Source organism: Brachyhypopomus gauderio, chromosome 2 (assembly GCF_052324685.1).
Source record: "Brachyhypopomus gauderio isolate BG-103 chromosome 2, BGAUD_0.2, whole genome shotgun sequence".
In the NCBI taxonomy this organism is placed as follows: domain Eukaryota; kingdom Metazoa; phylum Chordata; class Actinopteri; order Gymnotiformes; family Hypopomidae; genus Brachyhypopomus; species Brachyhypopomus gauderio.
Window position 1 is genome coordinate 5,927,140 of NC_135212.1, and position 23,475 is coordinate 5,950,614.

The 23,475-nt window shown below is 48.9% G+C and overlaps 1 protein-coding gene across 1 annotated transcript in view; it reads left to right on the plus strand.

Moving 5' to 3' along the window:
- The first annotated feature begins 4,463 nt into the window (after window positions 1–4,463).
- LOC143500431 (ephrin type-A receptor 10-like) overlaps window positions 4,464–23,475 on the plus strand; it is a 29,959-nt gene continuing 10,947 nt past the window's right edge. Inside the window, exon 1 of the mRNA XM_076994549.1 lies at window positions 4,464–4,623. Coding sequence (XP_076850664.1) covers window positions 4,545–4,623 — 79 coding nt within the window. The 5' untranslated portion in view covers window positions 4,464–4,544. The remainder of the gene's footprint in view (window positions 4,624–23,475) is intronic.

Consider the following 23,475-nt stretch of genomic DNA (forward strand, 5'->3'; position numbering starts at 1 on the left):
GAGACTATCCAGGAGCATGGCTGTGGTGTCCTGCTAGACTGAGACTATTCAGGAGCATGGCTGTGGTGTCTTGCTGGACTGAGACTATCCAGGAGCATGGCTGTGGTGTCTTGCTGGACTGAGACTATCCAGGAACTTGGAGGTTCCTGTTGGAGTGAGACTATCCAGTAGCATGACTGGAGGTTCCTGCTACAGACTCCAGCCTCCCCTGAAAGGCCCACAGGAAGGGGACAGAGGGTGAAAATATTCATAGCATGGTTCCTATGCACAGTAACGAAATACATAGAAAACTGTCCACAGCCTATAAAGCTCTCAGGTTTGTCTCCCCAGGCTGTTAGAGGGGACATATTCACTTCGCAGAGTTCACAGTGAGCTCTCCAGTGTTCCTCTGTCTCCAAGGGAAGACAATCTCCTCCTGCTACTTTTCTTCTCGCTTTCATCTGCCTCCTCTCTCTCACTCTCTGTCTCTCCATCTCTCTCTCTCTCTTTTCTTTCCAGAGCCCTTCATGTCCCTGCACCGTGATCCATGTTGCATATTTCCCCTCGTCTTTCCATCACTCCATCCATATTTCCCCTCGTCCTGCCCCTCGCGGGTCCCTCTTGGCCGGCACCTCCCGCCGGGTGCCAGGGGAGACGCAGCCGAGCGGCTCGTCTGATCAAAGGCCGGGCGGGTTCTGCCGAATTTGTCCGTACGAGCGTGGCAACAAGGCAGATGTGCGGGACAGCGGGACAGCGCGACGCCGCACGGCCGTTGTCGACGATCCCCCTGCGGGAGCCTGATCTTCTCTTCCTGCGCGGTCTGGGATCGGTCGCGAGATGCCGTGTGGTGCTTAAAAACAAACAAGACAAGCAAATCTGCATTCTCCGTTCATGAACGTAGTGCGGAGACCCAGAGCGCTGACAGGGGAGGTGCCACACGTCACTTCTAAACGCTCATATCAGCATTACCCACTGGTTTGATTCAAAGGACAATGAATTTAGCAGTACTGTTGCAGACACATATAGGCTCAGACATGCAGTTGCATGTGATGCAGTTGCACACACACACACACACACACTCACACACGCACACACACACTGCGGACGTACGAGAAGGAGAAAACCACTGCAGCAAGGTAATTTGTCTTTTGTGATAAATTCCCAACTATGTCTCTGGAGATATCCAGCCCATTCGGACAAATCAACACATTTTTCACTCTCCCACCCTCTTTCTCTCTCTCCATCTCTCTTTCTCCTCCATCGATTTTCACTCTCTCCTATCTCTCTCCTTTTGATGCTCCTTTCAGTGCATGCACCCCAGTCTAAAGAAGCAGCAGAAGCCATTCAAATCCAGTTTAAAATTGGAGCGTAAATCGTTTTACTTAAACAGCTCTTCATGGTCTTTTAATATATCTTAGCAATATTCCTTTAGACATTTATTTACATTTCGGCACAAAGACTTCTCATCTCGAGTCAGATGACGTCTCGTATTTACTCACTGCCATTTTGATTACTATCTGTGTGATGTCAGCAATACTCCAAGGGTGCCAGTCCAGGAGAAGCTCACCTGAAAGCCTCGTTTCGCCCATCTTTCACAGGGCTGGCGTTTTAGAGGGCTACAAGACATGCTCTCTCTTTGAACGGGCCCCAGACTCAGGCACCGAGCACCCAGCAGTCTCTTGTTGATAAGAAGTCAAATCAAGGACGAGGGGGGGCAGTGTTGTTCAACCTCCTGTCCCGGCCGAGCCGACCACAGTAAATTACAAACAGCGGTGAGCGCGCCGTAATCTATTACCCACGCGCGCCCGCGTATCTGCGCGCGAGAGAGCGCCTGCGCGAGCCTTTGGCGTAGATAAAGACCACACACTCACTTCGCAGCCTTTCAAAACACAAAAGCCATCTCCGAAAACGCGTGAGCCCGCACGTTGTTCCCCACTGTCTTTTTTTTTTGTGTCTTAATCCATGTTAACTCGGAGAGGAAAGGCGTATCGGTGCTGATATTTGACAGGAGCAGGGGTGGGGTAGTAGGGTAGTAGAAGCCTCTTTGGTGAAGGGTATCAGAGGGGTCGTATCCGTCGGCAGCTGCGGACGGGTTCTTACGGCCGGAACGTCTCGGAATGTGTCCATCACCCTATTATTTTGTATTGTAATGGAGTCCGCTTCCTTATCGGTAGACTGCCACGCGCGCGCTTTGGCTCGGTGTTTCCCATTCCGATTCCTGTCTCCCGCCTAGTCCGTTCTTTAAGGGATGGAATTAATAGCTCGTCCCAGACTCGGGCCTGGTGGCGGGACCGCTGACAGCTAAGGCCCATGTGAAGGTGGAAATTAAACAGAAACACTGGCTACGTTCTAGGGGCTCTGTGACAAGTGAAAGCCTAATTACAGTGCCATGAGGGGGCGAAAGGTGTTCACACACATATCCTCCCCCTCACACACACACATACATACCACACACACACACACACACACATGCACACAGACAAATATATCCGATCTGGCCGCTACTCCTGCCAGTATTATTTCTTGTCATTTTTGGCCTTAAACACGCCCCACACACACACACACACACACATGCTGAGAAAGTGTCTTGTTTGACCTGTCACTAACAGTCTTACCCTGTACTTACACACTCACATACATGCAAGCATACACACTCACACATATACATGCATGCATGCACGTACGCATGCACACACACACACACACACACACACACATGCACGCACGCCCACACACACGTATGCATGCACGCACACACATGCACACACACATACATGCATGCACATGTCACATGCATGCACACACACACACACACACACACACACACACACACACACACACACACACACACACACACACAGTCGCACCGGTACATCCCCCTGGGTGATGCCACTCCCAACAGCCTTACCCCAAGTGCAGAGTGAAAATGCTCACGCATACAGAGGGACAGAGTCCGTAACACCAAAGCCCTTCGTAGTGCTCTGTTTTCAAGAGAGCACTTTGTTTTGTGGAGAATTGTCAAATGTGTCGCATGGGCGAACAGAGGCCATTCCTGATTGGCCCCTTCCTCTGTCAGGACCAGGCTGATTGGCCCGTTCCTCTGTCAGGACCAGGCTGATTGGTGCTCTCATGTGCATTTTTAGGGAAGAATGTAGTAGTGGTTCCCAGAAATGCCTCTGGCTCATATTAACACCTGTCCAACTCATGGCATTCAGAGCCCGGAAATAACACTGTTCCTCTACAACACATCTGGGAATAACCTTCTCCCGTTGTGTGTGTGTCGAAAGAGATAGAGTTGGTTACCCACAATTCAAAGCAACAACTTTCTCCTAACAGAGTCTTTAGCCCTTTTCCCCCCTCACCTCCTCTTCCTGTTGTGTCTTTCCACTCCAACGGCTGGGAAACCATCCGCAAAAGAGAAAGGTCAAGAGACTGTGCATCCCCACCCGGCCGCTCCACCCGAGACCTCCACCCGACACCTCCTATATTTAAGAAGCACAGATAGAACACGGTGCAGGCCAAGCTAGCATGAAATTGTAATGCTGTAATATGTATTACAGTTAAGCTGTGTAGGAGCGGAGTGTGTTGTGGAGCTGGGCGCTGGACGTGGGCGTTATGTAAGCTTAATACCGCAAGGCACAGATGGACCGTCACATACAGGACACTGTAAAGATCGTGTGTGCATGTGCATATGGGTGATGGGATTGGGGGTGTCCCTCACTCTCTCTCTCTCTCTCTCTCTCTCACACACACACACACACACACACACAAGCACACACAAATATTAAATGCAGCAGAAATCCTCAGTGTGTAAGAAAGAAAATAACCTTACTGAAAACTACTGAGCTTTTTCACTTTATTTCTTTTATTGCCAGAAGGGTTTCGATTTTTTAGCACACTGAAAACTTTTTTTTTTGCTCACCTTTCATAAAACTCAAATATTTTTAAAATGAACAAAATTAAAGTCAAGCGTTTAAGATCCAGTGAGCGGTCATTAGCATAATATTAATATTCATAGATAGCTTAGATTCCATCTTATTTTCAGTCCTTTCTCATCCGCATTGTTGCCAGTGTCCACAAATGAAAAGAAAACACCACAGACAGCGCAGTTCACTGCGAATAGTAATGTGTTCCGAGAAAGATATTTTCAGATAATTATTCCTTAGACGCACAACAGTCTGACAAGGATGTCTTTAATGTTCATAACCTATTCATAACCTCGATTCAAACCAACCAAACAAATCAACCAACCAAAAGAGGAAAAAAAACGACAAACCTGTATTCTCATCCCTGACTCGAATCGGAGGTGTTGCACCTGTTTGTGAATTTTCATTCGGCGCGATGTGATTGGAGATCATAACGCCCTCGGCCAAGAACCGGAGTGTCATTGCACACTGCTCCTGTCAATCAGAGCCTTAATCCCCGCCCCCGAGATGCCAAATATGGGACGTATTCGCGCTTCATGTCACTAGCCCGGACGGCTCTCCTCCTGCACGGGTGCGCGAGCGTGCGAAGAGCGAGCGGCAGCGACATGACAAGAACCCCGCAAACGTGGCCAGTCTAACATGGAGCTGTTTAAGGCCATAGTTTCGGTGCTTTGGATATTATTGCTGAAAGGAATTAAGTATTGTTACTCCGAGGAAGGTATGTTGTTGTTTTTTCCTGTTTCTTTCACTCTTGTATGGAAAGTGCTCGACTATTCTCTCGTTTCGGGTGTTTTATTCCCCCAAATTCCAACACTGCAAAGTTTAAAGCTCCCGACTTTGATATTTCTGTGATGTTGCGGTTAAAAACTCTGCTATACTGACACAGCGTCGATTTAATTTTTATTATAGACGGATAAAAGCCATTAACGCACGAAATCCAACCAAACCAAATCTAATCTATTCTAATCTAATCTAATCTAATCTATACGCATGTTGTGCACGGAACTGCAGCCGGGTTGCCGTAGACGGTACTGACGGTACCGGGTGGTTTTGTTGGGGCTGTTTGCTTTGGTTCATGTGCTGTGATCCCGAACACGGTCTCCTTCACGCGCGTGAGGAAGTTTATTTGTTTTAGTTACAGTTTGGACTTCAGTTGTGGACCACCGTGGGCAGCTTAGACGATCTGTTGCCGCTCCCGTGTGATGTTGAGTGTTTTATTTGTTAAGTGTATTTTATTTGTTTTTGCGGTCCAGTGAAACAAGATGAAGACGCTGTCGTGATGTCTGTGTGCAGGGATCTTGTGTTTTCTGTGGCTGTATGGCCATTCGTGTGTGGACTCTGGAGTTGGTGAGGTGGAGGTTGTTTCGGGCTGTGATGGTTTGATGGTTCAGCTCAGGCCGGTTCCGTGTTGGCGGGTTTCTTGTATACCTGGCTCAGGTTCGGCTGTAGAGCGAGAGCAGGAATACTAGTGTCCTTGCGCCTCACCACAACTGTGTCTCACACAATTGCGCATGTTACATGAACGCACACTGTACACCACCCTCACCACAACTCCTCCACCGACACGGTGAACACACACACACACACACTTCTGTCCTCGCCGTTCCTCCGTCCGGGTCCCGCTGCTGAAGTTGATGGCGATCAGTACGCTAATGAATGTTGTGACATCGGTTAATTGGCGTGAATATAAACTGAAAGCCCGTGTGTGAACTGCCTGGTCCACCTGACGTGCTGATGCGCAGCTCCGTGGTCGTGAGGTAAAGAACTCCCGTCAGGCTGCAGTTACGCGCCAGCCTGCACTCATTCACTGTCTTTATGCATTCATCCTTTTTTTATTACAGACAGATTCCTTTGGGTGCTTCAGTAAGGTGTGTGTGTGTGTGTGTGTGTGTGTGTGTGTGTGTGTGTGTGTGTGTGTGTGTGTGTGTGTGTGTGTGTGAAGGAGCTGCATGCACATGTGCGCATTAGATCATATGCGTGTGTATGAGTGTGACTTACTGTGTGTGTGTTGTGTGTGTGTGTGTGTGTGTGTGTGTGTGTGTCTGGGGTGTTAGTGATTGTTAGTCAATTCTGCCATTGAGCATTAATGGCTCCTCCAACATCCCAAAGTCCTGGACCAGGGGTGTCTGTCTTCACTCTGGACCAGGGGTGTCTGTCTTCACTCTGGACCAGGGGTGTCTGTCTTCACTCTGGTGGCTCCCTCTCTCTCTCCCTCTCCTTTTCTGTCTTTCTCTCTGCTTCTTTCTCTTCCTCAACCTCTCTCTTCATATCTCTCCTTTCCTATTTCTCTCTCTCTCTCTCTCTGTCACCCTGCTCTTCAGCCTTAACACACTTTGGCATCTCATCTGGGGGTCGTTTACGGCGCAGGCCGAACCTGTCGCGTGTGCCCCGTCACGGTGAAAGTCAATACCGCCATGTCCACTATCTCTCCAGCCCTGTCACGGTTAGAGTAAGCACCGCCATGCCCACCACCTCTGACCCTGTCATGGCGGGAGTCGCTACCGTCATGCCCAGCGACTCTCTGGACCCGAATACACTGCGCGGTGTCCCGGTCCCGTACTCTCTGCCGGCTCCGCCCACACAACACTACATCCCTGCAGGGTTTGGAGGCTGTGCGGGTGGGGACATCGAGCACGCCCCGTCGCCGTGATGGAGGGCGAGGGGGTTCTGAGCGTGAGTCCGGCCCATGTTGGGGACGGGTCGGCACAGGCTGTCGCGGCTCGGATGGTGGGAGACGCGTCGTAACGGCAACAGAATGTCACAGGCATTTGGCAGACGGAGCTGTGACTTACTCCCTGTGCGCGCGTGTGTGTGTGTGTGTGTGTGTGTGTGTGTGTGTGTGTGTGAGAGAGAGAAAAAGACAGACAGAGAGAGAGAGACGGGGTGGAGTGAAAGGGTGACAGACGTGTAGGGAGGTACAAACAGGTTGAAACGGATGAAGAGATGATGGCCTCATCTGTCACTGCCATGTTTTCTGTTTTGTGTAGATGCGACCAGAAAACACCCCCCCCCCCCCCCACAAACTGCCCCAATTATTTTGTAAGAGCACCCCCTGGAGGAAGGGGTGTCTTATTTTAGGTGCAGTCATGAAGCCACTCACAGCTATGCATAGGAGGGGAAAAAAAATCACAAAGGACCGGCAGTAGACGCTGGTTTGAAGTGATGTGAATATTGGCTCTCCAGTCTGTGGTGGAGGTCCTCATGTTTGTCAAAGACCACATGTAGCGATACGGAGAGCCATTTCTCCCAAACATGGGCCCTTTTTAAAGACCTTGTGAGTGCAGTATTGTGCTGTGGATCTGAGAGGAGTTTCTCTCTCTGACAGACGAGTCTTCGTACGCAGCTGCGCCAAGCCGGGCCCGACACGGCCGCCCCAGAGCTGTGCTGAGCAGGTCTGACGGGCTCGATTTACACACGCCGGGTTTGGCTTGAACAGAGGGCAGATATTCACTGCAAAGCAACCAGCCACTGCCCACAAAACCACCTACAAAACAGGAAAACCGCAATGTTTATTTATTATATTATTTCATTATTATATTATTTGTTTTTTTTATTTGTTTATTTGTTCATTGACTCAAAAGTAAAGGTTATCTCTTCTTGTCATGGTGAATTTCAACCTGGCCTCAGACGAGCGTGGTAAATGCCGATGAATGTGTTCGAGCTCCAATGACCTTTTTTCCGCCATCTCTCTCTCTCTCTCTCTCTTTCTCTCTCTCTCTCTCTCTCTCTCTCTCTCTCTCTCTCTTTACACCCCTTCACCATTTAAGTGGTTTAGGCCCGCACTAGATCAGGGCAGGACCTGGCAGTATTCTGCCCGGTTTGTCAAACCGACACAGGCAGCCATGCTCGGCAAGGCAGGGGCAGGACAGGGACCGTTTGGACACACCCACGCCTCCTGGACACGCCCACGGCACTGCGACACGCCCACAGCGTTGGGAGGTGCACATGCAAGAACCTGCAGGGAGCTCGTTTCTCGTTGCATGTGACTGCATTATCTGTGGAAACACCACGGTGGGCTCAGACGTGATGGACTGCTAACATGCTTCATTACCACCGTGGAACATATCCTGTTTGACAAAGGCATAAAATGATAATTATTATTTAAACATAAAAGACTAATGACTAGTGTCTGATACATAGGCTTTTGAGCATTATTTGTCAAACTGCAAGATTTTGGGTAGTTATAATTTGAGAATAATGCTTATAATATATGGCAAACCTGTGAGATTTTATTTGTGCGTGTGTGTTTCTGAACAGCCTCTTCCATGCTTGCACGTCTTGGCTTTGAGTGCTCTTTGACGCCACTCGCCTAAGAGCTCTCTAATGTGTTTTCCATGTCTGCCTGGCCTTGTTGCACCCCTGTACAACACACGCTGCGTATCGCACTCCCAGACATCACCGCCTACACCCCTCCACCCTGCTTCACCCGGCTCTGCACCCCCCTCAATCTCCAAGTGCACCTATGGGGAACCTTTGCAACTTTCATTTCCTCCTCTGCACGGTCCCGGGGGCGGCACACCCCGTCCGACTCTGACCGAGCATTTCCAATCTTGGTAAAAGCGCGGCGGGTCGTATCCCAGTCGTGACGCCACGCCGATGGGGGAAGCGGAATGCAGCGGCCCCTCTCCACGCAGCGTCCTCCGCCAGGAGCCGAGCCAGTTAGGAGCGGCTCGGGTTCGCCGCCCTTTTCAACTTTTCCTGAGAAGCCAGGAGCGTTCGAATCTGCACCCAGATCCCTCCAGCTCCGATTGGTGATGAAGCTTGAGAAAGACAATATGACCTTTGCCGCACCCTCCAGAATTGTGTGCACCCCTTCTAAAGATGGTACAGTCGGGCCAAAAAAACAGAGAAAAGCCTCTGCAAAATGTCCTTGTTTATTTTTTATGTTTATCTAAGGAAAAAAACTAAAAGATGGTATGATTATTGGTACCTGGGAACATTACCACTTATGCTTCCCCTGCAAGATAGTAGCACACAGCCTTGCGGATGCTGAGAGGGTCCGTATAAAGTGACCGTTCCTCCTTTTAACAAATCTGTCGTCCTTGAGTCGTCCTGCATCCTAACAAGATCCCCAGTGCCTTTGGCAGGGAGAACACAGCCCGCACCATCACAGATCCACCACCATACTTCACAGTGGGGACTGGGCCCGTTTCTGCACGGCTTCCACACTCTTGGCACTAAACTCACCTCTGGTGCGAGTTGCCAAACTCTTTGTCTCATTCCACCTTAAATCCCAATCAAACCCTAAGCAGAGCTCAGTGACGTGTAGTGAACTCCTGAATGCACTCGTTTGACATTTGACTGCATGGCCTGTTCCGGGCACTTTTTCCATGCATCACGGTGGTCTCAGCTTCACTTGATTGTCTTCCTTAATACTTTATTAATTTGATCATATCGAATGGTCACATTTCTCTTTCTATCTTCAGTGTAAATCCAAAGCCAATGAAGAATGGTAAATTTTTCATAGTTCTTCACCCAGAGTGCCAGCAATTCTAGAGGATATTTTTTTCCTGTCCAAAAATTCTCTTTCAACAAATTTTCTGTGAGGATTTTTTCTGGTTTGGCTTCAGGACTGCACAGTATCTCGTTGCTTCGTTGTTTCTGTGGTATTTGCCTGTGCATTACTGATACCCATCATAGCCCTCTAGCCAATCACAGACATTTTTATTGCTTGCTGTGAGCATTCTGACCAATGCCTAAGGGTGTTTTTGACTTTCGCTAACAGATGTGAATAAATTTGGCAAAAATAATGTAAGTAAATAATGAAGGCCAGTTGTGTTTGGGTATGTTTAAAGTGTTCTGTTGGTTTTAATACACTCGCAGGCATATTTCACTCCCCGTATGTAGGGACTCACTTGCAGTATAACATTCTGACCACGTCCTGTTGCACTTACAGATATGGTGTCTAGGTGTAGGTCTACACCTTAGGAGCTGCACCCGTAGCTAATCGCCTAACAAGAACCGAAAGCCAACAGACCCCAGTTAGCAAATCACCACTATACCTCACTCCAATAATTACACCTGGGTTTATTTCTTACTGGATGAACCGAGCCCTTTAGATTCCATTTGGGTCCTTCCATTTTTGTCAAAATGCCAAAACACTTTTGTGCTTCCATGCATTTGATGCACGTACTAAAATGTATTTCTGTTTTTAAAAAGTTGTTTTTATTTCAGCAGTTTGCTTCACAGGAGTTGGTTGCCGGTTATATTTCACCTTTCGGATCTAAGAGTCCCTGTATGGACCAAAAAGCTTTTAATTACACGTTCTGATTGCTGCGTTTGGTGGAAGTAAACCAGGCGCACTGCTGTTGCGGTTTAAGGCGTGCTGTGTGTGTTTGGGTGGAGGAAGGTGTGGCCTCTCGCGGCTTCTGCTTGTAAGGTTTCTTCCTCCAACAGACGCTTTGGGCTTGTTTATTTTTCCGAGCGCTTGGTGAAGAGCAAGCCCCTAGCCGTGCCGCGTTGCCGTGCTGCGTTGCCGTGCCAGCATCTCCGTGCCAACAGCCTTGGCTTTGCCCATATCCCCCCCCCCCCCCCAGGCCTGGTGCCCGCCAAGAAGCACTCTGGTCTGTGTGGAACCCCATTAATCTTTTGGAAAGGCATTTGACCTTTCAAACTCATTAAGACTGAGAACCCCGAACATACCGGATATTGAGTCCCGCTGACACCTCCTCAAACCCCATAACGCCACCCCACCCCCCCCAACACCCCCCGCCCGCTTATCACCGTGACAACGGGAGCGCTGTTCCTCTGGCCGTTCTTCGTCGGGCGGGTGTGACCAGTGACCTGGAAAATTGTCCGACCTTTTAAAGCACGCTTTCCCGGAGATGAATAAATACATAAATTGCAGGTTCCGGCTTGATCGCCCCCCGTCCCCGCCCACACCTCTCCCACCCCAGCCCAGCAGTTAGAGTTCAGCAGATGATGCGCTGAAGCTCCACCCCCCCACACCAGCCCCCCACCCACCCACAGGACTCCTGTCACACGCCAGAGCTTTTACTGGTAAACAGCTGGCTGGGCTCGGTTAACCTCTGACTGCCGTGTCGGTCCCGCCGTGCGGCCCCTGTGGGCGGAGCTTGGGGGAAAAAAAAACGACACCAATTTACATAGCTCCACGAAAGCACCAACGTGCAGCTAGAGTTGTGGCGTTCGGGACACGGACGGTGGTTTTCTGCTTCAGTATCTTGCACACCTGCGATGCAGAAGGCTAGCGTTAGGTGTACAGTTTCATGCAGCCTCCAGTAAACATGACCACAGGCTCTGAGGAAACTTTGTAATACATAATATATTATATAACTTCATCTTCCAACTGGCTGTCATGTTTTCTGACAAGCTTCGTATGCCACTTCTGACTGATTATAAAAAAAAAATAAAGCAGCAAGCATACAAGATCAATACGAGGGCTGAATTCTTAGCGGCCCTTGGTGATGGACATGTCACGGTCGACCTCCAGCAAATGACCAATCCTTTAATGTTCAGTACGGAGCGGTGTGGATCCGGGGGGGGGGGACCTGCTTCTCCCCCAGGGCTGCATGGGAAGCTCTAATCACTGGGAAGTGTTTAGGTATACGTGTTCTCCTCCTCCCTGATTGCAATCAAAGCAGCCAAAGGTAGAGTGCGTTTTTGCGGGTGTGCGCGCGGGCGTTTGTGTGCGTCTGCGAGAGAGTGTGAAATACACGGGGAGGTACATCTGCACATCGCAGTCCGCACTTGTGAACCCAACGGGGTGCGTTGGGGTGCGCGTGTGTGTGCCCGAATCTGTGTGTGTGTGTGTGTGTGTGTGTGTGTGTGTGTCCGAATCTGTGTGTGTGTGTGTGTGTGTGTGTGCCCGAATCTCTCTGTGTGTGTGTGTGTGTGTGTGTGTGTGTGTGTGTGTGTGTGTGTGTGTCCGAATCTGTGTGTTGTGTGTGCGCGTACTCTCACACCCTATATGCTGCCAGAGTAAGTTCCGCCATTAGGTCTGAGTCAGCCCATAATAATGGTCCTAATTAAGATGCAGTCTGAATGCCCTGCCTGTTATTTATGGTCCCCGCGTGTCTCCGCGTGTCTCCGTGTGTCTCCGTAATCAAGCCGGTCCCGGCGGCTCCGGCCAAACACGACTGTGGAGGAGAGTTCCCGCCAAATTCCACTCCAGCACGTTAGAAGCTGGAGGAGAAAGGTGGAGAGTTTTTGGGTGGGGTTTCCTGGCTGGATGTGGGATTGCTGAATGCTGTGGGGGTGTAGCCAGCGACGCTCTGGACTGGGAAATGTTAGCCTGTCTGATTTATCGTCTGTCCCTCTCTTCTGCTGGGGGGGGGGGCAAAAGAGAGGGGGGTGTGTGTTAAGAGGGCATTACGGTTTGCTGTTTTAAACAAGTGGGTGGTTTGTGTGATTTGTCTGCCCTTGATTTAGGTCTAGTGGACTGGACTCACTTGATGTGGGAATATTATTGTGTACATCCATAAATGACTGCATACACTTTGTGCAGAGGTGTGTCTGTGTGTGTGTGTGTGTGTGTGTGTGTGTGTGTGTGTGTGTGTGTGTGTGTGTGTGTGTGTGTGTGTGTGTGTGTGTGTGTGTGTGTGTGTGTGCTCACCCGTGTACACAGTGAATGATGTAACATGTGGTCAGATGGTCAGATGGCTGAGGTCCTGTCTCAGGGACAGATGGGGATGAAGTGCCAGTTTTTCTCCTCCATCCAAAGCCTTACACACACACACACACACACACACACACACACACACACACACACACACATTCTCACTCTCATGATTAAGTGGTTATGTTTAAGATTGGTCAATTTCCCTCTAGCTGGTCAATGATTGTGACGTTGCTTTTGAAGGTCAGATTAAGGATGAAACAGTCAGAAACAGGAAGAGGCATCTCATATTGAAGGTGTGTTCATCTGCTGTGTGTGTGTGTGTGTGTGTGTGTGTGTGTGTGTGTGTGTGTGTGTGTGTGTGGATGAATGACAGAAATGTCTCCATTATCGCTGCTCATTATGCTAGCACTTACTCCCACAGGCCTTACACGAGTCACCACTGCACACTACTGAATCAGAGCTCACCCATCACTGCACACTACTGAATCAGAGCTCACCCATTGCTGAATCACTACTGAATCAAATCCTAACCAAAAGGACTGAAGCTAAGCTTATACAATGTGACATGATGGATCCAAACATTACACTCCTACACACTGCAAAGTCGAAATGTTCCCGAACAGCAGACATAAGAAGTGAATTGAAACTTATGTAATAATGCACCTTACTAAACCAAAAACCTATACAGTATTAAATGCCAGTAATGGTCAGTATTATAGGATAAAATCTTAATTGTTCAGTAATACAGCATCAGAACCAGACCAAAAGAACACATTACTGAATTTAATTATATGACACTAAACATTTAGCCAGTGACACACCACTGAATTTGAACATTCTGTCATGAAAATAACAGCATAAATATGTGCTTGAAAATTGTCCACTCTGACTGTAATGACGTAAATAAACGTGAAGAAACACGCTTGGTGTTAAAGTCACAAGCTATAGGTCACCGCATGACCAACATTTCTGACGACAATCATCGACAGCGTGTTTATTTAGTCGTATTCAGTTTGTCTTGTGTGTCGAAAGCAAATGAGTGGAATGAGAACGAAAACTACCGACTACATTTCCCGCTCATATGAGTTTGTAGCGCGCGCTATTCCGCTGATAACGGCGCGAGCGCAGGATAACGTTAGTGCGTTAGTTTTGTTGTTTTATTTTGCGGTTTGATCGCTTATCGCAGCGTCTTGATTTTCTCCTGCGGTTGTATTTTTTGTTCCCAACTGTTGTTTATGATGATGCAAAATTATGGAGGCTGTTGTTTGCTTTGCTGATTTAACAGTATGGTTCTATAGACTAAATATAGTATGTAATATAGTATATTATTTAGCTGGTTATTGTTTTTCAGTCCTGTTGGCTGGCCTTTGAAATGACTGCCGTAGGGTAATCAGAGTTTATAGGTGGTGGTCTCAGTAATGGGAATGGGAGGGGAAAAAGCCCTCAATCAGTCTGTCTCTTGTTCACACACTCACACACTCCCTCACACACCAGAGGGGTGGGACAGTGGCACTATTCACATTAAAGCGTACAAAACTTACACAGTTCTACCAAGACTATGATGAACAGCAGAATTCAGCACCAACTATGAACCTCCGATCTGGAGCTCATCGGTGGTGCTTCAGTAAATGACGCTGGTACTGAACACGCAGATGTAGAGTGCGGGAAAAGTGGAGAGTGATGTGATTGTACAGCCCAGATCGACGGCTCGGCTTGTACTGTTGACCTGTTCTTTTCCCCCACTGTTTCATTACTCTAAAGCCCTTTTAAGTGATTTCTAGCCACAAGGGAAAGGCAATATGAAATTGGCACATGTATGCGCGCGCACACACACAAACACATTCTCTCTCTCTCTCTCTCTCTCTCTCTCTCTCTCTCTCTCTCTCTCTCTCTCTCTCTCTCTCTCTCTCTCTCTCTCTCACACAGAAACCAGCTTTGGTGGGTTGGCTTGCCGCATGAGACTTTGTCGTGTGCGTGTGCAAGTGTGCGTGAATGTGTGTGTGTGTGTAAAAGTGTAGTGCAGGGTTGGTGATACTGTGTTCTGTGGGCGTCTCTTCCCCTGGGGGAACAGCATTGGTCATTGAGCATTACAGCTGTGCTGTTTAAACCCTGAGCATTATAGACCTGTGAGCTGTGCTGTTTAAACCCTGAGCGCTATAGACCTGTGAGCTGTGCTGTTTTAACCCTGAGTGTGAGCTGAACTGTTTAAACCCTGAGTGTTATAGACCTGTGAGCTGTGCTGTTTAAACGCTGAGCGCTATAGACCTGTGAGCTGTGCTGTTTAAACCCTGAGTGTGAGCTGAACTGTTTAAACCCTGAGTGTTATAGACCTGTGAGCTGTGCTGTTTAAACCCTGAGTGTTATAGACCTGTGAGCTGTGCTGTTTAAACCCTGAGCGTTATAGACCTGTGAGCTGTGCTGTTTAAACCTTGAGCGTTATAGACCTGTGAGCTGTGCTGTTTAAACGCTGAGCGCTATAGACCTGTGAGCTGTGCTGTTTAAACCCTGAGTGTGAGCTGAACTGTTTAAACCCTGAGTGTTATAGACCTGTGAGCTGTGCTGTTTAAACCCTGAGTGTTATAGACCTGTGAGCTGTGCTGTTTAAACCCTGAGCGTTATAGACCTGTGAGCTGTGCTGTTTAAACCTTGAGCGTTATAGACCTGTGAGCTGTGCTGTTTAAACCCTGAGCGTTATAGACCTGTGAGCTGTGCTGTTTAAACCCTGAGCACTATAGACCTGTGAGCTGTGCTGTTTAAACCCTGAGCATTATAGACCTGTGAGCTGTGCTGTTTAAACCCTGAGTGTTATAGACCTGTGAGCTGTGCTGTTTAAACCCTGAGCGTTATAGACCTGTGAGCTGTGCTGTTTAAACCCTGAGCATTATAGACCTGTGAGCTGTGCTGTTTAAACCCTGAGTGTTATAGACCTGTGAGCTGTGCTGTTTAAACCCTGAGCGTTATAGACCTGTGAGCTGTGCTGTTTAAACCTTGAGCGTTATAGACCTGTGAGCTGTGCTGTTTAAACCTTGAGCGTTATAGACCTGTGAGCTGTGCTGTTTAAACCTTGAGCGTTATAGACCTTTATAGACCTGTGAGCTGTGCTGTTTAAACCTTGAGCGTTATAGACCTGTGAGCTGTGCTGTTTAAACCTTGAGCGTTATAGACCTTTATAGACCTGTGAGCTGTGCTGTTTAAACCTTGAGCGTTATGGACCTCATAGTCACCAGAGGGGCCCTGTGAGGGAGAGAGGAGATGCAGATGGACTTCCACTGGTTTGACAGATTGTTGGGGTGTGTGTGTGTGTGTGTGTGTGTGTGTGTGTGTGTGTGTGTGTGTGTGTGTGTGTGTGTGTGTGTGTGTGTGTGTGTGTGTGTGTGTGTGTGTGTGTGTGTGTGTGTGTGCGTGTGTGTGTGTGTGTGCGTGTGTGTGTGTGTGCCTGTGTGCGCGCGTGTGAATTCCAGCGTTGTTCCAGAATAGTACGTGCTATCTTGTTCAAACGGTTCCCATCTGCAGCCTGGCCACAGGAAACCTAGCAGTGTTGAATTTGCATTTTAATTCACATTCAATCACCTGTGTGTGTGTGTGTGTGTGTGTGTGTGTGTGTGTGTGTGTGTGTGTGTGTGTGTGTGCGCGCGTGTCGTGTGTGTGTGTGTGAGAAAATTGCCCAGTGTTTTTCCACATTTGTTTTTTCCTGAGACACTGTAAGCTTTCAGTATAACACTGTGTGTATAAGTAGATGAAGTGTGTCCTTGTCTCCCTCACACACACACACACACACACACACACATACACACACACACACACACACACACACACACACACACACACACACACCACACACACACACACACACACACACACATATACACACACACACACACACACACGCATGTTTCTCTTACTTGTGTGTGTGTGTTCACACATCTACCACATGTGTAACTTAAAATGGTGTTAAACACGCCAGTGGACTTGAATGCACACTCCGCTTGGGCACCAGGTTATACACACCTTTCATCACTTACACCAGCATCTTCTATCTCTCTCTCAAACACACACACACACACACACACACACACACTCTCAGTCTGGGCCGATGTGTGTATGATGCTCCTCTAGACATGTCTGTTAGCACTGCCTGGGGCCCTGCACCACATCTGAGCTGCTCAGTGGCGCCCCCCACAGGCTTTTCATCTCAGGATGCTTGGACATCAGTTCAGCATGGAGAGGCGTCATCTAGGAAAACGGAGTGAGTTCAAACTTTGTGCTCAGCCAGGTCCGCTATTTTATTTCATGTCTAACAAGGTGCGTCAGGTGTGAATCTGCTTTTCTGGACTTTTGGGTAGGTGTGGTTGAACTAATCATTAACCTGTTTGGATGGACACGTTTTCTGAGTTACTATGGGATTTACTTTGTCTGTAGTAAGACCACTCTGTAGTGTCACTAAAGGCGAGTGAGTGAGGGCTCCTCTGGCCCTGGCCGAGCTCGCCGGCTGCCTCCAGCTCTATGGAGTCCTCTGGGCAAAATACCCGATGTGCCCAATATTGATTGGAGCACCTCGAGGGTGACCTTTCATGACCTCTGATCTTACCGGAGTGGACGGATCGATCGGAGACGTTGAGGGGGGAGATGAAATTTGACCTTGGAAAGGTCACGAGGTCAAACCGATTTGTTAGCATTATGCAGTATCGAGCAGCATATCGAGCTGGTTAGCACGGGGAAAGGAAATGAGACGGTGACCCAGAGGACCTTGCCGTGCTCCCCCCACTCCAGCTTATACACGATTTGATCTGGGCGACGCAGGTTAACCTCACCAGCCTTCAGCTGCTGTGAGGACATTCCTGTATATCACTTTACACATTATTTTGACAAATGATTTGCATTTTAGCTGTAATTCATCAAAGACGAAGTGGTTTGTTAGACATCTGCCTTTGTTAGGGTCATCTGCATTTTGTAGCCCAGTACGATATTGCTCAATCGATTGCCAGTATTGTGATAACAATTACCAAACGATATATCGCACCAGCCTTTAGATAACCTTGACTAATCCCTTGAGCTGGCTCTTTAGGTGGTGCCATAGCGACCTGCGAACCTCCTGATAGGACCGCCCGCATTTAGCAGCGACACGGCGGCATTTTACCATGCGGGTGGAGAGAGGCAATCAGGGGCAGTTAATTAAATTCAGAGTGGAGCGAGCCATTTAGCGCCCGGCGTGCATAATCAGCCACATTCTTTACCCACTTTCCCGTTCTCCGTTAAAGGCGGGGTTAGCGGGGTTAGCGGGGTTAGCAGATTAATAGCGTCGGCTTGTCCGCCGCACCAATAAACAAGCAAACAGTGCAGCCGAAATAAGCGCAGCAGGAGAAGGGGCGTGTGCATGGGGGCGCGGCGAGGAGCTGGAATACGCTGCCCACTCCTCTGCCGTGGACGGAGGCTGAGAGGGTGGAGGAAGAGACAGGGAGAGACTGATGGAGAAGAGAGAGAGAGAAAGAGAGAAAGATGGTGATGGAGAGGGACGGGGAGAGGGAGAGGGAGAGGGAGAGGGAGAGAGAGAGAGAGAGAGAGAGAGAGAGAGAGAGAGAGAGAGAGAGAGAGAGAGAGAGAGAGAGAGAGAGAGAGAGAGAGAGAGAGAGAGAGAGAGAGAGAGAGAGAGAGAGAGAGAGATATCACGGAGGAAGGCATTATCTTGCATTGGAATGTGTCTTTGATTGCGCTAATTGCCACATGCCTTTTGTGAGGGTGCTGTGCCCTGATCTGAAATTCAGATCAACTGGCATTATTTATTTATCACAGCCCTAATTAATGGTGATTGCTCAAGCTTGTGGGGGACTCCATGGGTGGGGTGTGTGTGTGTGTGTGTGGCATTATGTGAACGACTGAGTAAAGTTAAGTAGTTTAGATGTTTATGCTTGAAGGTGTGTGTGTGTGTGTGTGTACATTTGCGTGTGTGTGTCTGGGACGGTCTGCCTTTCCTTCCTTTGCTGGTGTATTTCTGTAGACTCAGGCCCGGCGGGACCTCTGGCTGCACCGTTTCAGCTGCTGTGTGTGTGTGTGTGTGTGTGTGTGTGTGTGTGTGTGTGTAAGTGGGGCCCCTGGGGTCAGCTTTGACCTTGCTCTTCCCCACAATCCAGCACTCGCTCCGAGCACGAGAACTGTTCTGAGATCAGCTCAGCTCCTTATCTCCCTCCAGCCAACACTAGAGGCTCCTGTTAGAACTCCCAGTTCTGCAGCGATGACAGCTTTGGCCATTTCACCGTGCGGAAAAAGGGATGAAGGCAATAAATCCCCTCCCATAATATCCACGCAGTCTCCTGATTGGCTAGAAGGACCTGACGGACGTACATCAGGAGCTCATCTAGTGGCCTCCAACAGGGCGGTGGTGAAGTGCAGGAGTGGAGCTCCTCCTGGCATTAGTCTGGCATGGATACAGAACCAACATCCTCTCCTCCTTTCTCCCCATCACTCTTGTTCTCTTTCTGTCCCTCTTTTTTCTTTCTCTTGTGCTCTCTCTCTCTCTCTCTCTGCCCCATCCATCCATCCTGCTGTGGTTTAACGCTGTTTTTTTAACCTCTCCTCCCGTCCAGCCCTTGTCTTTGCGCCCTGCGTCGGCCACGGGGGCTTTTGATTGGTTGGCTGGTGTGAGTATGGATTTCTGGGGGTTTGCAGCAGGCACCGTTGATGGATGACTGGTCTGGATCCCCACACTCACGGTCTTTTCACCCCCCCCCCCCCCCCCTCCCTGCCAAACACAAACACACACACATTCACACAAGTCATCAAACACACACACACACACACACACGTTCGTGCACACGCGTTTTTACTTTGTTTTTGTCGGTGCTCACACTCATAGACCATCATTCATCACTGAGATCAACAACATCAGCATTAGCAGCAGAATGCCAGATAGTCAGAAGTAAAGGGAGAGATGGATGGAGGGAGGGAGAGAAGGAGAGAGAGAGAGAGAGGGAGGGAGAGAAGGAAGGAGAGAGATGGAGGGAGGGAGAGAAGGAGAGAGATGGAGGGAGGAAGGGCCTCTCTGTCCTAGTCGCCCTGTGGAGGGTGGAGAAAGACGGAGACAGGAAGACAGAGGTAGACGCGCGCGCGCGCACACACACACACACACACACACACACACACACACACACACACACACACACACACACACACACACACACACACACACACACACAAACTTGATCTACATCAACAGCAGGTGTGTGGTGCGGTGGTCTGGTGTGTGGTGCGGTGGTCTGGTGGGAGGCCCCTACACGGGTAGACCTGGCCCACGTGTGGCCGCCATCGTTGTATGAGTGGGCGGAGCTTCTGGCCCAGACCTGCAGGGCATGAACAGCACGGCCGTAGTGCTGCTCTGAGTCACTCGATGTCATGGGGAGCAGTGGGTGTGTGTGTGTCTGTGTGTGTCTGTGTGTGTGTGCTGGTGCACGTCAGAGCAGAGCCAGAGTAAAAGTGAGCAGTAGAGAGAATTGTGAGTAAGGAGTGATCAGTTTGGTTCTGACTCATCTTGACACGTAGCACTCTGAAGAACTGAATCCCCACCGAGGGAATGTTGCGAATGTTGAGTGTGAAGCAAGGTCGAGATTTTTGGGAGGGAAAAAAAAAAGACTCCTTCAGTAGACGAGCTCCGATCCCGTCTTTAATGAATCCTCTGCATTTGGACATTCAGAGACACGGAGAGGACGCGTCCTTGTGTGAGAGCACGGGGGACAGGAAGGAAGAAGATGAGGAATGAGAAAAAGAGAATGAAAGAGGCAGAGAGACCAACAGATTGAGAGCTTATTAGACGACAGCCCTGTCCACAGACAGAAGCAGAGAGGAGAATCAGACCCTAATTTGATCTAAAGTAGACTCTCAAATTGAGAAGAGAAAAACAGCACAACCAGCTTCTTAAAGACCACATCAGCAGCCTGGTGCACCTCTCATTACCCGCAGTGGGGGGAGGGAGAGAGAAACCCTGCACAGTGCCAGAGTTCATGTCTGTCTGTCTGTCTGCGTGTCTGTCTGTCTGCGTGTCTGTCTGTCTGCGTGTCTGTCTGTCTGCGTGTCTGTCTGTCTGCGTGTCTGTCTGTCTGTCTGTCTGCGTGTCTGCATGAGAGTGTCAGTGAGTAAGAAAGAAAGATGGTTGGTAGATTGGCCTTTCTTACACTTTGCTTTCTCTTGTTACATTCTCTATTAAAAAAAAAACTTTTTTTCCCCTCAGAGCCGATTTTGTGACCCTAACAAATCTCGTTTGCATCCCCATTATGCTCCACACCACAGTGTGAATCACCAGGCCAGTGCGGGATTTCTCTCTCCAGAAGCAAACCTAAGTAGCTGAGTAATCTTAGTCGATTTGCTCAGAGACAGAGCTGAATGTTCCCAACTCCGATAGTTACAGAGACGCGTACGTGAGCTGTGCAGGGTCTGGATGCTCTGATGCAGTCATATGTGTGTGAGGGTGTGTGTACATTTGTGTTTTTATCACTTTGTGGGGACCAGATGGGAAAACGTGAAATTTGGTAGCGACATTTGCCTGGTGTCCGCGAGGACCAATCGGCTTCCAAAAATGCAGATTTGATCTAAAAAGAGCCAAAAGATTTTCTCTTGGCTACTGATTGGAATATATATATGTGTGTGTGTGTGTGTGTGTGCGTGTGTGTGTGCGTGTGTGTGTGTGTGCGTGTGTGTGTGTGTGCGTGTGTGTGTGCGTGCGTGTGCTCAGTTATAGGGTTAGGTTAAGTTTAGGTCTAGCATAATTTTTGTGCAAATGTGTGAGACTGTGAGTGTGCACGTCACTGTGAACGCCCGTGTGATTGCGAGCGTGCACGTCGCTGTGAACGCCCGTGTGATTGCGAGCGTGCACGTCACTGTGCATGTTTGAGTGGGGCACAACCCTGTCTGTCTGAAGAACGTCTGCTCCATGGCCAGCTTCTCCAGGGGAGAATAGCGTCACACCTTCAATTAGCAAAGATTCATCCGTGACACCCCGCGCTGCCTCACCTGTCAAACCCACCAGCACCACCAGCACCACAGAGTCACCGGTGACATTTACTGCCCAACCGTAGTGTCTAACCACGGGAAGGTCAAATAGCACAGCCGTCTGCCGCGCGAGCCGTCTCGAAGCACGCCGCCTCTCCTCACAGACGTGCGGTCTCGCTTAGCACAACATGCTAACGATACGGCTGTTCCCGTCAGTCGGGTAACTTGTCCGCAAGGAAGTTGGAACTCCTTCCCCGCCAGTTATTTTGAAGGTGAGGGCGTGGCTATGTGCTATGCACGGGCATCTTGGGAGGGCGGGGCTGAAGGTGTGGATGGTGGGCGTGGCATTGTAGAGAGCAGGTGTGCTGCCAGTAAGGCTAAGACTGGCAGAGGTTAGTGAGAACCTCAAATGCGATGACGGCGTCTTTAATCATATAATGGAGCTCGCTGTTAAAGATCTGTGTGTTCAAGGCGCCATTTATGGTGATTTATTGGCACTGCTGTCTGCAGTAATTATCACTTTTTCCACTGCTTGGCACGTTAGCATTAGCTTGCCTGCTCTGCTAACTCTGTTGTACCTGCTGCTTACAATCCCCCTACACTCACCGTACTCACCGTACTCAGCGTACTCAGCGTACTCACCGTACTCACCGTACTCACCATACTCACCATATTACTCTATACATTTCCCCCCAAAGCTATAATATAGGTGTAGACTTGCAGACCAGACTAACTCTTCCCATACACAGCTGCTCAGCTGTCCCTTACTTGGGTCATGACTGGTCGTTTTACAAACACCGGACCAGGAGGGGCTGTTCTCAGCCGTGCAGACGTGGTAATGCCTGTTAAGCTGGCGCTGAAGTGCAGTCCTGCGGTGAGAACCAGCCCACTGACGAAGAGCATGATGAAGGCTAATACAAACGGATGGACTGCAAGCACTGGGCTGTAGCCGTGATCCGAAGACTCACAGCGGGTTCCTAATCAATTAATTACGCTACTAGAGAGTCTGGTGAGTCAAAGTAGAGGTTTTTCACACGCACTCCTAATTGGCCAGAAAGGAGGCGGCGATGAGCAGGCATTGATGCGAGCGTGATACGTAGCTACGTAGCTACGTAGGAGGCAGGCGAGAGCACGTTAAAGACGTCTAACTTCACGCATCTAGACAATGGCTAGTTGGCAAATCACTGAAGTTATCCACTTCAGTTATTTTTGGAAACACACACACACACACACACACACTGCCAACACTCCACTGGCATTTGTGAAGCATGATCGCGACGTCAATATCGTGGATGCAGGAGGTTGTTTGTGGTGAGGAATATGTGGTGCAAAAATGGAAGCCTTCATGTTATCGGGTTTATATTTAGTTTGAATGTTTGTTTGAACGGCCGTCCTGTTGTGGTGGCGTCCATAACGTTGTGTTTCAGCCTTCTTTACCCACCCGGACAGGTGACGTGACGTATGGCAGGGGTGAGACACAGACACTTTGGTCTCTTTCTCATTTAAAGCCGTAACGGTAACTGAAATATGTTATAGTAAATGGGTGTGTTTTTAGTGGAATATGTTTTAGTATGTAGGTATGTTTTTAGTGGAATATGTTTTACAAAGTAGGTGTATACTTACACTACCGTTCAAAAGTTTGGGGTCACCTAGACAATTTTGTGTTTTGCCCTGAAATCTCATACTTTTATTTATGAAATGAGTTGCAAAATGAATAGAAATATAGTTCAGACATTGACAAGGTAGAAATAATGTTTTTTTTTTTTTAGTTGAACTTTAAACTTTGCTTTCGTCAAAGAATGCTCCCTTAGCAGCAATTACAGCATTGCAGACCTTTGGCATTCTAGCTGTTAATTTGCTGAGGTAATCTGGAGAAATTTCACCCCATGCTTCCTGAAGCCGCTCCCACAAGTTTGATTGGGTTGATGGGCACTTTTTTCGTACCAAACGGTCAAGATGCTCCCACAACGGCTCAATGGGGTTGAGATCTGGTGACTGCGCTGGCCACTCCATTAC